Source organism: Schistocerca americana, chromosome X (assembly GCF_021461395.2).
Source record: "Schistocerca americana isolate TAMUIC-IGC-003095 chromosome X, iqSchAmer2.1, whole genome shotgun sequence".
NCBI lineage: Eukaryota > Metazoa > Arthropoda > Insecta > Orthoptera > Acrididae > Schistocerca > Schistocerca americana.
In genome coordinates this window covers 928,666,493-928,683,114 of record NC_060130.1, presented here as the reverse complement: position 1 = coordinate 928,683,114, position 16,622 = coordinate 928,666,493, and the positions used below count along the sequence as shown (strand labels likewise).

General features: G+C 37.7%; 1 protein-coding gene across 1 annotated transcript in view; it reads right to left on the bottom strand.

The window, feature by feature from the left end:
- The window catches only part of LOC124556495 (condensin complex subunit 2-like), a 190,189-nt gene that overhangs the window by 24,560 nt on the left and 149,007 nt on the right, over positions 1-16,622 (bottom strand). Inside the window, exons 9-10 of the mRNA XM_047130452.1 lie at positions 16,109-16,256; positions 7,331-7,468 (exon numbers count right to left, since the gene is read on the bottom strand). Of these exons, the coding sequence (XP_046986408.1) occupies positions 7,331-7,468; positions 16,109-16,256 (286 nt within the window). The remainder of the gene's footprint in view (positions 1-7,330; positions 7,469-16,108; positions 16,257-16,622) is intronic.

The following is a 16,622-nucleotide window of genomic DNA, read 5'->3' as shown; positions in this document are numbered from 1 at the left end:
TGAGAATTTCAAATAAACTATAGTAGAACCATGGTGGAATAAGACGAATTAAACAAAAATGTTCAGAAATTTCAAATAGGTAATGATAATATACAAGGAAAATATAATAAGATTAGATTAGATTAATACTTGTTCCATAGATCATGAATATGACACTTCGTAATGATGTGGAACGTGTCAGGTTAATAAAAGATTTCTGTACAATATATTACATTACACAAAATATTGCATGACACTAATGTTTAAGTTGGTTTTTTTTTCCTTAATTTATATCCAAAAATTCAGCCAATGAGTAGAAGGAGTTGTCATCTAGAAATTCTTTTAATTTATTTTTAAATGTTGGTTGGCTATCTGTCAGGCTTTTCATGCTGTTTGGTAGGTGACCAAAGACTTTTGTGGCAGCATAATTTACCCCTTTCTGTGCCAAAGTCAGATGTAACCCTGCATAGTGAAGATCATCCTTTCTCCTGGTGTTATAGCTATGCACACTGCTATTTCTTTTGAACTGGGTTGGATTATTAACAACAAATTTCATAAGTGAATATATATAATGTGAGGTTACTGTGAGGATCCTTAAATAGACGACTGCAGGATGACCATGGGTGGGCTCCAGCAATTATTCTGATTACTCATTTTTGAGCAATGAATACTTTTCTACTCAACGATGAATTACCCCAGAATATGATGCCATACGAAATCAGTGAATGAAAGTAGGCATAGTAAGCTAATTTACTGAGATTCTTATCACCAAAATTTGCAATAACCCTAATAGCATACGTAGCTAAACTCAGACGTTTCAGCAGACCATCAATGTGTTGCTTCCAGTTTAACCTCTCATCAATGGACACACCTAAAAATTTTGAAAATTCTACCTTAGCTACAGACTTCTGTTCAAAGTCTATATTTATTACTGGAGTTGTGCCATTTACTGTACGGAACTGTATATACTGTGTTTTATCAAAATTTAAAGAGAGTCCGTTTGCTGAGAACCACTTAATAATTTTGTGAAAAACAACATTTACAATTACATCACTTAGTTCTTGGTTTTTGGATGTTGTTACTATACTTGTATCATCAGCAAAAAGAACTAACTTTGCATCTTCATCAATGTGGAATGGTAAGTCATTAATGTATATCAAGAACAGTAAAGGACCTAAGATCGAACCCTGTGGGACCCCATACTTGATAGCCCCCCAGTTTGAGGAATCAGCTGGTGTTTTAACATTACATGAACCACTTATTTCAACTTTCTGCATTCTTCCAGTTAAGTATGAATTAAACCATTTGTGCACTGCCCCCCCTCAAACCATAATGATTTAGCTTAAAAGAATTCCATGATTTACACAATCAAAGGCCTTTGAGAGATCACAAAAAATACCAATGGGTGATGTCCGGTTATTCAGAGCATTTAATATTTGATCAGTGAAAGCGTATATAGCATTTTCCGTTGAAAAGCCTTTCTGAAAACCAAACTGATATTTTGTTAGTACTTTATTTTTACAAAAGAAGAGAGATTGGGCGATAGTTGTTGACATCCGACGTATCCCCCTTTTTATGCAATGATTTTACAATGGCATATTTCAGTCTATCGGGGAAAACACCCTGCTCCAAAGAGCTATTACATATGTGGCTGAGAATCCTACTTATCTGTGGGGAACAAGCTTTAAGTACCTTGCTGGAAATGCCATAAATTCAGTAACAGCTTTTACTTTTCAGTGAGTTTATTATTTTACTGATTTCAGAGGGAGAGGTTGGTGGAAATACAGTTATTTCAAACTGCACAGGTATGGCCTCTTCTATTAGTAGCCTTGCCTCTTCTAGTGAAGATCTAGATCCTATTTTCTCCACAACATTTAAAAAATGATTATTGAAAATATTTTCAATTTCTGATTGTTTGTTAGTACACTTGTCATTCAGTTTTATGGCACTAAAGTCTTCCTGTGCTCTTGGTTGCCCAGTTTCCTTTTCAATAATATTCCAAATTGCTTTAATTTTATTATCAGAGTTACTGATCTCAGACATGATACACATGCTTCTGAACTTTTTAATAACTTTTCTTAGTACCGCACAATAGTTTTTATAATATTGAACAATTTCGGGGTCAGTACTCCCTCTTGCTGTTAGATACAGTTCTCTTTTACGGTTGCAAGATATTCTTATTCCTTTAGTTAGCCAAGGTTTTTAATATGTTTTCTTGGAATTATGTTTAACTATTTTCTTGGGAAAACAATTTTCAATTACCCTTAAAAATGTATCGTGAAATAAGTTATATTTCAAGTTTGCATTGGGTTCCTTATACACTTCATCCCAGTCTAGCTGCTGTAGGCTTTGCCTAAAGTTTGCAATATTTATATTGTGCGTTCAGCACTGCTTTGAAATTCTGATTTGATATACTGCATGGAGCTATGTCATGTACTGTAACTAGCTGTGCACCATGATCTGAAAGACCATTCTCAACAGGATAAGCATTTATGTCCTTAAACTTATCTTGGTCTATAAAAAAGTTATCTATCACTGTCCTGCTGTTCTTTGTTATCCGAGTAGGAAAATCAATGATGGAGCTCAAATTGAAAGAACTGAGTAATACTACAAGGTCATTCTTCAGATTACACTCTTTCAGGGAATCAACACTGAAATCCCCACAAATGATAATTTGCTTCCACCTGTCTGACAGATAGCACAACAAAGCATCCAAGTTTTCTAGAAATAGCTGGAAATTCCCTGAGGGGGACCTTTACGCTGTTACAATTATGAAAGTGCCATCATTTAGTTTTAGTTCAGTGGCACATGCTTCCATATTTTGCTCTACACAAAATTTTTTAGTTTCTAAATTTTTTACACTGTGGAAGCTTTTGACATATATGGCAACTCCTCCTCTCATCATATTATCTCTACTTACATGTGCAGCTAATTTGTACCCATTGATGCTAACCTTTTGCATATCAGTGACAATGTGATGCTCAGACAGGCATAGTACATCTATTACATTCTCAGTTTCTATATCTTCTAAACAAAGCAGAAGCTCATCAATTTTATTCTTCAATCCCCCAATATTTTGATGAAATATACTAACATTATTTTTCACTTTACTTTTGTATCTTGAACTTTTTTAACATCTTTAGTACTTGCCTGGCCGAGTTTCCCACTGGACACTGATCTTACACTAAAAAAGTTTTTCCACCATGAGATTTAGTTCCTCCCCCCTCTAAATTTCCTGCTATCAGCCCAGCCAGTTTACCCTTCCCTTTCCTGTTGAGGTGAGAAACAAACTTACAATGAACATAATACTTGCATTACATTTACATCAAATTACATTAGTTGAGATGATAGACAGCACAGCAACAACAGAGAGGAAATCGTATAGACATACCAAGATTTCTTTAAATGTTTGCATTCTTCAGGAGATGAATCAAAAACACAGATAGCTAAAAAGGTAATGTCAAGTGGTGTGTATGAAGTCATAGAGTTATGACGAATTTGAGGGTACAAGGAGACTAAGGTCTCTCAACAGAAACGATTAAAGGTGGAGGAAAAGTAATGCACAAAAACTTACAAAATTGCTTGCAAGTCCTCTTGTAGGAGCCTTGAGGATGTCAGGGCCAACGACATATACAGACCCTGCAACGAAATTGTGACGTCACACTTGTCGGCTCGTCCGCTACACTTCGCGAACACACTGCTCTGCGCAGGGCCCACAGGAAATCAATATGTAGTTGAAAAGGTACAAACTAAAGGTCTTAACTTTGTTGGGGATAGAGTGTTCATGCATTTCAACCAGCAGTCAATAATTATTAAATTCACCTGTAGTTATTTGCTTTCAGCCAGAGATGGCTACTGGCACTCTTAAGACCTGCAGGGTCACGTGCTGTTACGTACATGCCACAACCTGTCTTTGTCGTGAGCATCGGAGGAAGCTTACCCCTAAATTCTCACACAGCCATTGCCTAAGAAGCAATATGAGCTATTGAAAATTACTTGTTACAGCGTAAAGTCAAGTGCCGGCATGCCAGTCAGAAACGAGAGAGCAGAGGGGGCTGTGAAAACGATGTCAGCCAATTGCATGCTGACCGACCCCCCTCCAGGACAACAACGCAACGGCAGTGGCCTCCATGTGAAGAGGAATAAGAGCTGTCCTGACTGGTTGTGGCCCACTTCTACAGCAGCATCATGATTAAATACTTCAAGACCAGCAACTTAGGAACTGTATATACTGACGAACATTGTTTATTTTGTCTGTCGCCCTTTGCTTGCGACACATCTATGTCATTCTCAAAGTTAAGTATTGTCAGTGATTCATTTCGTAATAAAACTCTTTAACACAATTTGCTTGAATTTTTGTCTAGCGATCCGAGACAGCAGGTTTCCTCAACACCCAACATTTGACGAGTAGGCTGGATTTATAATTACTTATGGAGTCTAAACTAGTTGAGCCAATAAACAATGTGTGTTAGCACTATTTAATGATCTCTGTAGTCAAATTTAGTAAGCACACTGATGTTCTACACCAACAACATGACTAATATGACATTGTAGACCAATCGGGTCTCCTCTTCTTAATGTGCCAAATATTTACAGTAATTACTTCTCACATAGTAAAAATATTGGATATTTATTACATACTGGAACCAGCCTGCTTTAAAAGTGGATATAGCACACTGCCTCATTGGCAAATTTTGAATGAAATTACAAAACAGAGCAAAGAATATTAGTTACCACTTTGCCAATTTATGAATTTTGAGACAACATTCAACTCCACTGAGAGAAAATCTGTACTAGCTGTTCTTGAGAAAAAAAGGCACCGATTCAAGTTTCATTAGTACCCTGAAGAATTCATATATTAATGCTACAGATTCCACTACACTTCATCAGGATAGTGAGATATTCAAAATTAAAGTAGGAGTCAGATTAGAAGACTTTTACCACCAAATTATTCTTGGCAGCCTTCGAGAAGATTCCAGATGGGAAGACAAAGAATAAATATATGTTAATGCAACTTATCCAAAATAACCCTGGTTCATGATGACATTGTACTGTTTGCCTGTCATACAGATGAACTACATGAAAGAATGGAAGTTCTTAATACAGAACATAACTTCAACATTTTCTGAAAACCAATAGCAATAGAAATAATAATATACAACAGCTCATCCCACCACACATGACGAAAGTAGCACCTTATAGCAGTGTAATACACAGAACAGTAACACTAGCTGTGTCAGAAAGTCACATCATAGAGCAGTTAGAAAAAAAAACCTGTTACAAAATTGGAACCACTGACATAATGATAAACAGTTGGTAAGTCACAGAGAGACAAAGTTAATCAAGAACAAATCAAAAAAAAATTGAAGGTCACCCCATACACTAGCATACCCTTTATCAGTATCATTGTGGCATTTATACCACATTCCTGCCCACATGTATTACATTTTTGTTGCATTGTTTTAATGCACAGTACAGGAAGATTTTGCTATGGGAGACTAGCGAGTAGGCAGGATCACAAAGCACACTCACTGCGACATGCCAGATAGTCACATAGTGTGAGAATGGCCAGGTGAGCAAGAGCTGTACTGTACTGTACTGTACACACACACACACACACACACACACACACACACACACACACAGACAGACAGACAGACAGAGAGAGAGAGAGAGAGAGAGAGAGAGAGAGAGAGATTGGGGATTCACCTACCACACTGGGCACCAAGAAGCAGGTCTTTGATTATTTATATTTCCTGTTTAAATATTAATATACAGCTCCAACCACACTGATGATGTTCCTTGCATTGAGACCTTATTAACAATAATTTCAATATCACTCAGTTCATTAGGAAATGCTACTAACAAATTTTAGTTACTATCAGCACTTAATGATGGAAAGGATGGACCAATAACAACTCTGTCCTGAAAAGGCTGCCGCCAAACTGGTAACATAGCTTGTTAGGCAGACTATGATCACTTTTCGAGGTGGTCACATGCAGATCAGTGTTCAAATTGCAATTCTGTAAAGACAAGCGGTTGTTAAAGTTGCCTCGAAAAATGTATTCGTGCAATATATTTGTGCGATATCATGCGGATTCTAAGACCACGTGAAGCATTTTGTGACTTTTGCGGTGCTCGAGGACTAATGATTAACGACTAGGAATGTTATTATGAATATTAACAATAGACTGGTTCTAGAAATCTTTTTACAAATTTCACAATTGGATAAATAAAACAAAATTAATTGGCATCCTAGCATTTTATGATTTTCATTATGCTTAAGCTTTTTAAACCTCCCCAGGTACCACATTATTATGCATTGTTTCTTTCACAAGCATTAGAACTCGCGACCAATGTATAACAAACCAATCGGGGCAATGCCTACAAGACATGAGGTAAGCAAACCAGCAACACTTCAGCTACGAGAAATGCAGTGGTGGCAGCAGGGGTGGGGGTGTTCACTGGACTTTGATATGTAAATCGCGCATAGCATCATTGTGCGGACGATATTTGAACATCCATTCCCCTATCTGCTGTGATAGCGTTACAGTTGGTCTCTTTGAGAGTTGACTAACATGGCAAACTATATTTTGAACAAGTGCTTTTGTATCCCTCATGGGTCAGTGTCACACCAGATAGCGAGAAATCTGAAGAAACGAAAGTTCAACATCAGCTCTTCAACTACACACAAATTTGACTAGCGTATACAGTAAACAAACAAGATAAATTTAAGAGAACTGGAGCACATAAAATACAGTGTACTTATGGAAACTTTTACGTTGGAAAGATACGGAGAGACTCCAACACATTTTGTGAACTCATGGCAGTTCTTCGACTAAAGAAATGACAACCAAAAGCACTCTGCAATCCAAGTGATAAATTTCAAACAATTTAGATATTTTGACAATGTTGGTTTTCCAGGAGCATCACACCTGAACTAGACACCTGATATGCCACCTGATGAAAGGGCAAACATCTGAAATGAGTCTTTAATAAAAACTAAGTTCAGTGATTGGTTACCATGTGTTTTTATTTGTATTTTAATAGGGCAGGTCTGAAAATATGACAAACTCACTACACTACAACTGGAATAAGGACTATCCATTCTTTACAAATTCCAACAGATAAGAAGAGAGGTGATGGACAGAGGGTGATATAAGAAAACATGCAGGAGCAACATGAATGCACACAGTTGAAGACTGCAAGCAGTTGAAAAGTCCAGATGAGATTTATACTAACAGTGGATGTCAAATAACATAATTAAAGAGATACGTAAATAATAGATAAAAATTTTTAACTGTACTTTCCCCATACAACAACTGTTGTCACTATATTTGAAGATGCTCACCACTGTAGGTGGAGTCAACAGTTTCCACTGACATACGCTTTCCCTTTCATCTCTAGTTGGTGTGACTGGATGGCCATTAACTTCTTGCAATTCATGTCCATCTTCTTCATGTTCTGATGACGATGATTCATCACAGTTCTAAAACAAAAAAAGTAAGGATGTAATTGCTGCACTGACACTCATCACACTAGGAAAAAGAAATGGAAACTTTTACCAACTTTATACACAATTTTGTTTCTTCAAATAGCATTTGTGATTAACAAATATATGATTGTAAGTTCAACCATGATTACTAAGCATCATGGATCATCTGATGCAGGTGAATCAACAGGTGAAGTTAGATTCTTTAGAAGTTACATTTATTCATATATTTCTTTATAAATGAAATGGCTTATTGTCTGAAACAGATATGGACTGGCTGTTCATAGGCATTTGACCAAGTCATTCCTACATCGATGGATTGAACACGATGGTCTGGTTCCCTTTCTAAATGAGTGTCACAGAACAAGAGGTGACTATTATTGACACGAAGTAACCACTGCCATAGACTGTACAGTGGATTCGGGATTGTATATGTATATTTGAGAATATAGGAGTTTTGGCATACTTCTGACATGGATGGGACAAGGGAAATGGCTGGAGTCGTTCTTTTAACAAGCAAATGAATGGTGTGATTTTCACCAAGGTTGCCTGGATCAGGATGCAAGACATGTTACTCTGAAAACGATTCCTATAAAAAGGAAGATCAGATTTCATAAGAAAATTTGTAAACATTGTTGCCTTTTTTAAAAAGAAATTATGTGATTTACCGAAGCAAACACATCGCACCAGGGAAAGAAAAGTGACAGGTCTAAGAACAGCATCTTTAGTTTATGCACTGTAAAATACGCATGGAAGTGCCCCAAAGTCCATGAAAAATATAATGGAATTTACTGCCAACAATGTTGTTACTTAAACATTAAAGGCAGCTTATATTATTTTAATGTAAGTTTTATAGAATTAATTCTTTAAGACTTTTCATAAGTATTGCATTTTTTAGTTGTATCACTGTTCTTGCCATGTTTTAATCTATATCCTCAGGTGAACAACAAATTTTCTGAAATTTCTGAAGTGTAGTACAAAAGGTATGTTTTGGTGGGAAACACATTTATTATTTCTTGCTGTTTCCCAGCAGTTTCCAATGTAATTAATAAACCAAATCAGTACTAATCATCAACTTATTTTCACTTATTATTCAGAATGTGTCCCCTTCCTATCAAATGTATACCATTTAACATAAAGGTACAAAACGGCCACAAACTGTGTACGAAACACTGTTATAAACATTACGCAATCACTGTTTAATGAACTGATGAGGATTTGCTGGTGCATAATGGTATGATATGCGAGCTCACATGCCCTGAGGATGAACCACTCTCAACCTGGAAAAATGAAAAATTAAAGAACTAAACTACTTGAAACCACTTCAATCACTGGCAGAAATCACCACGCACAAGTTGATCTAGTAGTTTTTTTCCATGCATGACAAAAAATTTGTAAGGATCAATACGCAGGACTTTTTGATAATGTTCTGACATAATGATATTGCAGTTCCCCAGTTGCTTAACTAATAGGATTCTCATAATAAGTGGGAAACATTTTACGACCTAGTTTTATTTTTGCCACCCAACATTAGACTCATTATGGTGCAGCTATTTTGGAACTTGAGTGGAGTACACACTCCCACGTCTACACATACAACTATTTTGCAAAAGACTGTCAGAGCAAAGAAATTAGTAACATGGTGTTAAATTCCTGTAACCCCTACTAACAGAACATTTCCTAAAATCAACAAGATCTTTCATTTATTTATTTATTTAGTTAGTTATTATCTTTTTAGCATATAGTCACCAACTGGTGACTTTTAGCATTTACTACCTGAAAATGATCCTATATTTATTACAGACTGTTTTTATGTAATAATTAAATCAATCTGCCGTAAAAATGAAGATACTGCTGCCCCTCACCAATCATCATAGTTACAGGAGAGGTACAAAACCAAGTGCAAAATAATTAGGTTCAATAATCTCAGAAGATAGAGTGGTTGCAGGTGGTGCCATTATTTACTGTCTTGTAAAGTTTTTAGGTGGTCACAACCAATTGATGCAGACAAGATAGCTGTATGTTGTGAAGAATAGCAACTAAGTCTAAATAACCAAAAGTGTGAAATCATCCACACGGGTACTAAATGGAATCCGTTAAATTTTGGTTACTCAATAAATCATACCCATCTAAAAGCCGTCTATTTAACTATGTACTTTGGGATTACAAATATGAATAAATTATGGGTTATGTTGTGGTCCAAAGATGATCTTTTATTGGCAGAACTGGTCTACTAGAGAGACTGCTAAGATTACATTTTTCCACCTTCTCCTGGAGAATTGCTGTGCATTATGGGATCTGCATCAGACAGATAAGGCAAAGAACATCAAAATCCAAAGAAAGACAGCTCATTTTGCATTATCACAAACTAGAGGTGCGAGTGCCACAGACATGATAAATGAATTGAGGTGGCAATCATTGAAACAAAGGTGCTTTTTGTTGAGGCAATCTCTCCTCCGACTGTGAAAATATTTTTTAGTGCCCACCTACACAGGGAGAAATGATCATCATAATAAAACGAGAAATCGAAGCTCACACAGATAGATTTAACTGTTCATTTTTCCTGCACACTGTTTGAGAGTGGAACTGTAACAAAACAGCTTGAAGGTGGTTAAATGAACCCTGTGCCGGGCATTTAACTGTAAATTGCAGAGCTATCATGTAGTGTAGATACTGGACGTTAATTTGGCACAGCAGGTCTCAGTATGTACATGAAACATTAAATAAAGTCTTCTAACCCCCTCGCCCCCTCCCCTCTCTCTGCCCCCCCCTCCAACCCCCTCCTCTTCAATTTCTGTTGTTTGAGATTTGGATATAGCTTGGCACTGTTGGTTTTCTGGCGGAATGTCCCATTACGAAATTATACATGCCTTCTGTCATGCTTTCAAGGTGAAACATTATTGATCCTTAATAAAATTAATTTTGTGATCCACCCTGATGGCAGCACGAGGGGAGCAGGTGGGTGGGGCCAAGGTGTGGCAACAGAAAGAGCATCTGGCCACCCTTTACCACCTACTTTCCCAAACCCAATAATTACCATGCTGACTGCTTGAGGATATGGGATAAAAACCAGGAAATAGAAGGATAAAATTAGTTTTATCCAAATTGACATTAAGTTCCCAGTTTCATAGATTAAACAAGTTTTTCCTCTTGTGGAAGGCAACCACCAACCAATTGAAAATAATTTTCTTCTTTTAACATACTTGTTAATTATGGTACTCTGCATTCGGATGCAAGTCGAAAATATTTCTGTTTCCACCTTCACAGTTCAAAGCTTACATTTTAATACATCCGGTGCCACTCACTAGTGGAACAGCAAAGGAATAGTGACCCTTATGCCAAGAATGAAAATGCGACCTGCAGGGTAGCCCTGGGGAGGTATATGTAGATATAAAAGGGACAAATTTTTTCATCGGTGACTACTGTAAGATTGCAAGAATAAATATCACCAATAAACCACCCTGTTGTTATACAATCTTACATAGTTGCCTATATCCACATGCAAAAAGAAGAAAGTACAGCAAAAAGACATGAAAAGTACAACAGTTCTACTTAATATTTAACCAATACTACAGAAACACACAAACAGTCCTGTTTTGCTCCTCACGAGAAGTTACATAATTCATACATCTTTAAGTGGCAGTTTTGTGCCCATAACCTCAGCAATGGCTATTACATATGCTCCGAAGCTTGCAGAAATTTGATTACTCACTATCTGAACAACAGCAGGGGCTGTAACTTTATTTAAAACCAGGCTATCTGTTGTCAGTTCACCTGTACAGTTCTGTGCTAGTTTGTTAATTTTGTGCAAGTTTTTCTGTGTGTCTTTACAGAGTTTATTCTCAAAAGATCTGGCATTATGAAGAGAAAAGTACATGTTTAACGCCACCAATACTGGGAGAAATGAATGGAGCATTATTTCCTTAACACATACAAGGATACACCTGTTTGCTTGTTCTGTAGTGAATTACTATCTGATGTGAAGGAGTATAAAATAGAAAGGCAATTTTTGACAAAATCCATAGCTCAACAACAGCTTATTGTGGAAAGACAAAATTGCAAGTTATTTTCGAATTTGGACAAACAATGCCAAATGTTCGCCAAAATGGACGTTTTGCAGCATAATTTGTTGACACGGCAGGTTGAGAAAAGGGTGCCATTCATATCTGTGCATTAAGCCATAAACATTAACATCACGAATCTATTGTTTTGACTGTATGTACTATGAGTGCATTGTTGCATCACCGAGGTGGCCCGCAAGCTTAATTATGTGAATCAGGCCCACAGGTCAGCAAAGGTTACCCACACCTGGACTAACCCATTGGATTTTATGTGCACAGCTGTAAAACTTCAACCCTTCCACTGATATTTTGCTGTCTTATTGGAGAGCCAACTGACTGAAGCTACTAAATACATACGAGAGAGAGTCAAATGAAAACCTTAAATTTGTAATAACAAATCGAAATTTTGTGCCGTCATCCTGTAAGTTGATAAGCATGCTACAAACAGCATGCAGAATGGCCTGTAGATGGCAGCATAGTGCAGATGCGCACACACACAGTCGCAGTATGAGTATAAAGATAGCCGCCCAGCGTTCTGTTGTTCGGTTTTTGCGTAGTGAAAGTGTAAAACCTATTGAAATTCAACAACGAATGAAGGTTCAGTACGGTGATGCATGTTTGTCACAGCAGCAAGTCTACGAATGCAGCAGGAAGTTCGCAAATGGTCTAACTTCAGTGGAAGATGCTCCTCATCCAAGTCAGGTACGACTTGTGACTCCACAGAACATTGCAGCAGTTGAAGCCATAGTGAAGGAAAACTGCCACGTGACACTGAATGACATTGCAGCATGTTTACAGATTAGTCATGGGTCAGCACACCAAATTGTGCTCGATGTGCTCCAGCTTCACAGAGTGTCTGCAAGATGGGTGCCACGGCAACTGTCTCCTGAAACGAGAGAACGACATGTTGATGCTTGTGAAGAACTTCTTCGGCACTTTGAACGAGAAGGTGATGGCTTCCTAGCAAGAATCGTTACTGGGGACGAAACCTGGGATCACTTCCACCAACCGGAAACGAAGAGATCAAACCAAAGAAGTTTCGAACAGAACCATCAGCAGGGAAGGTTATGCTGGCTCTCTTTTGGGACGAAAAAGGCATCATTTTGGAGTATTACTTGCCTAGAGGGACCACTGTCACCAGTGCATCATACACAGATCTCCTAAAAAAAAATTATCTGCGGCCTGCAATCAAATCAAAGCAACGTGGATTGCTGTCAGCAGATGTCCTTGCAACATGACAATGCAAGGCCCCACACTGCCCATACAACTGTTGCAACAATCACAGACCTGCATTCTGAGTGTCTTCCTCGTCCACCATACTCACCAGACCTTGCCCCAAGTGATTTCCATATGTTTGGACCACTCAAAGACGCAATGAGAGGAAAGAAGTTCTGTCCTGATGAGGAGGTACGTCACACGGTGCTAGAGTGGTTGTGCGGGACTACCAAAAGAATTTTTCTCTAAAGGAATTTATGCACTTTGTAAGTGCTGGAGGACTTGCATTGAGCGTGGTGGAGATTATGTTGAAAAGTGATACAGCTTTGTACAACTTCCGCACAATAAATAATATTTACAAAAATATTTAAGGTTTTCATTTGACTCACCCTCTTATCTACCCATTACACCTGACGGCTGTGCCTCTGCACACGGAGCTTCTGGTACTCTCATTCCAGTGATATTTGTTGGGTGGCAAAGAATTTTAAAAGAACTTATTGTTATCTGTGGCTAGACATTTGAAACAACCAAGATACTGATGCACTGACAGAAGTGGCACTCTACCAACATCTTTGAGAGCTAATCAAAGCAAGTGTCACATTACACACTTTATACAAGCTGAAAACATAATGACAATTAATTAAATACTCTGCCACGCACATTTATACTGCTTCTTTCACAACCAAGTCCCAAAAGGATGAGGTTGATGCCAGATCATATGCTACAAGATCACCAGTGTCGATGTGGTATCCTACCGCAGCTGATTTATGGGACTGTAAGAACTGTGTGTACCACCGATGTTCCGTGCATGTCTTGAGAATTGTTCACATCATCTGCCTGATGTATGGAACGCCACTCTTACGAGATCTTGTAAATAATAGCTTTGAAGTATCAAATCATCCTTTATACAAAGGAGAAGAGTAGCCATTTTCAATGGAGGGCAAAAAATCACAAACTTTATGTTTTGTGACAATCCAGTCAATTTTTGAGAAATTACTTCTTATGTACAGCAGGAAAGTGAAGGATATAACACTATCTACTTCCTCTTCCTCACTCTACAGAGCCACCTTCAGTTGTTTCTTTGGTGACTTGTAAATTCGTGAAGGAATTATCAATTTTCTTCAAAAACTCTTCCTTGTAAGTGTATAAGCAGGCCCTGAAGACTCAGCAACACTACATGCCATAATAATTTTAGTTCTTAATGTACTCATGGTATGGAAACAATGGTGACTAATGCTTGCTTGTAGATCTGAGTCCATTTGGATCAGTTTGCAATACAAAACATGACCCTAACTGTCATCTTCAAGACAAACAGGAAAACGTACAAATGGAAGGCAGCATTTATTTTCAAATTCTATGTAAACTGAATTTTTTTCATGGACAGAATTTAAATTGTATATTCTTGATATGGGAGAACATATCTCCAGAATACTGTAGGTATCAAACTTACAGATGTCAGCACCTATTCCACATGTGGGAACACATGCTTTAGCTTCAATCAACTCACTCTGAAGATGGCCAGAAGGTATATGACCAAAATCTAATGGATGAATCAATATACATTTAAAGTTGTTAGCTTAATTACTACTGAAATCAATTAATCATATGACTATCTGGGTTTACCAATACAACTTGGCAGCTTTTTATTTGACTAGAATGAATTGACTAGCTTGAAAGATGTTTTTGGTTCAAATGGCTCTGAGCACTATGGGACTTAACTGCTGAGGTCATCAGTACCTTAGAACTACTGAAACCTAACTACCGTATTTACTCGAATCTAAGCCGCACTTTTTTTCCGGTTTTTGTAATCCAAAAAACCGCCTGCGGCTTAGAATCGAGTGCAAAGTAAGTGGAAGTTCTGAAAAATGTTGGTAGGTGCCGCCACAACTAACTTCTGCCATCGAATATATGTAACGCTACACAGGCTCGCTTTGCAAGCACAAAGATAAGTACTGGCGCCAAAACCTCTGCGACAGTAAATAAATTTAAAAAAAGGTGGAAGACGAGCTTTCTTTCTCCGCCCCGAGTTTCGACCACTGCATTTTCATACATTATCCAACGAAATAAATACAAATTGGGTAATGCTCATCTTCGAATGTAGCAGCATTTCAATGTACTACGAAAATCCAACTGGCAAGACTGTTCGAGGTTTTTGTCAATATGGCCAACTCTACATTCTGAATTTTTCCCTACCTGTGAGAAGAGATGGTTGCTAATAGGAACTTTTACGAATTGTGAATCACATGCAGTATTCTCTTCACCATACGAATAATATGAATATAAACATTTTGCGATGTATTCTTTCGCGTTTGCTGCTATCTCATTTAAATCCTGTCTGCCTAATAAACTGCGAAACTAGAGTGAGACAACAGCAAACATGGAAGAATATACATATCATGTCATGTTTATATTTGTATTATTCTTATGGCTAATAGTGATACAGTCAGAAATGAAGCACGGCAATTGACTAGATTTTTAAATCTAAGATGACTCTAATTTCTGTGCAGAATGTAATGTAATGTACTAAAGAGGCGTCTGCAAAGAGTTTCACACGGGGAAAAATTTTCGCTAAACTCTCGTTCAGAACATCATCTATTATACGCAGTCTATTATTTGGTTCTTGTTGATCATTTTTTTAATTGTAAGCGGCGACAGCACGCAGAAAAGCAAGCCATGCCGCGAGCGGCGACAGGCCGTAAACACGCACTATCAGAATGCGACAAACAATGCATGACACAGTACAGTAATGCATTTTCAGCTTAGAGTGACGTAAACACCTATAACAAAGAAAATGGCACTTATCAGATCAAAGAAAAATAAGCAATCAATTCAAACCAGACGAAGCACGTGAAAAAGGAAGGTACCCGTATAAATACGGACGGAATGCCTGACGCATAGCAATGGCTACCTGGTAAAGCTTAACTGCTAAGCTTACGACTCGAACCAAACTACTGTAGCTGTATCATCATTCATTCAACCTTAATTGTGTCTCATATTAAAGTGGACAAACTTTGTTTCGATTTGGAGGTGCAGCCTAATACTTTTCTCTCCTCTTGAATTCGAGTCTCAAATTTCTGGTGCGGCTTAGATTCGGGAAAATTTTTTTCCCTTGGTTTCGAGTCTCATTTTTCAGGTGCGGCTTAGATTCGAGTAAATACGGTAACCTAAGGACATCACACACATCCATGCCTGAGGCAGGATTTGAACCTGTGACTGTAGCGGTCACGCGGTTCCAGACTGTAGCGCCTAGAACCGCTCTGCCACACCAGCCGGCAAAAGATGTTTTTAAACTAGTTCAATCTGTAATAGCGTAAAGTTTTCAAACTTTAAGAAATATTCAAAATAAAACTTAACCACTTACTGGAACATTTGGACAGTACTCCTGGGTATCATTTGGATTGCAATAGTCATAATTTACAGCGTCACCGTCATCCACCACTTCTGCTTCTGACAATGGCAAATTTCGCTCACTTACAAACTTGATGAGGAAATTTGTATTATGATATAACCTGAGAAACAACAGAAGTAACTATAAATGATTAGCAAAACAACACGCTCCAACATTTTTATATATATTTTTGTAAAAACGCCATAAATACTAATTTTTGAGTAAAAAAATTTATCATTTTTGGATAGTGTGTTCTATACTGAGAATAAGAACCCATTTGCAATTGAGTGACGCTAGGTTTTTGGCTTTGCAAGCTTTACACTGAAATGTTGCCCCAATAGCAGAAAATTTTTGATATTTTATTTTGTGGGCATGGTACCGCGTCACAATGTAAACAGCAAGAAGACCGCTGCAACGATGGCCAAAACGTTGGCTTTTCTCCAGCAGCAATAGTTTTATACATTATGACGCAGTACCATGCCCACAA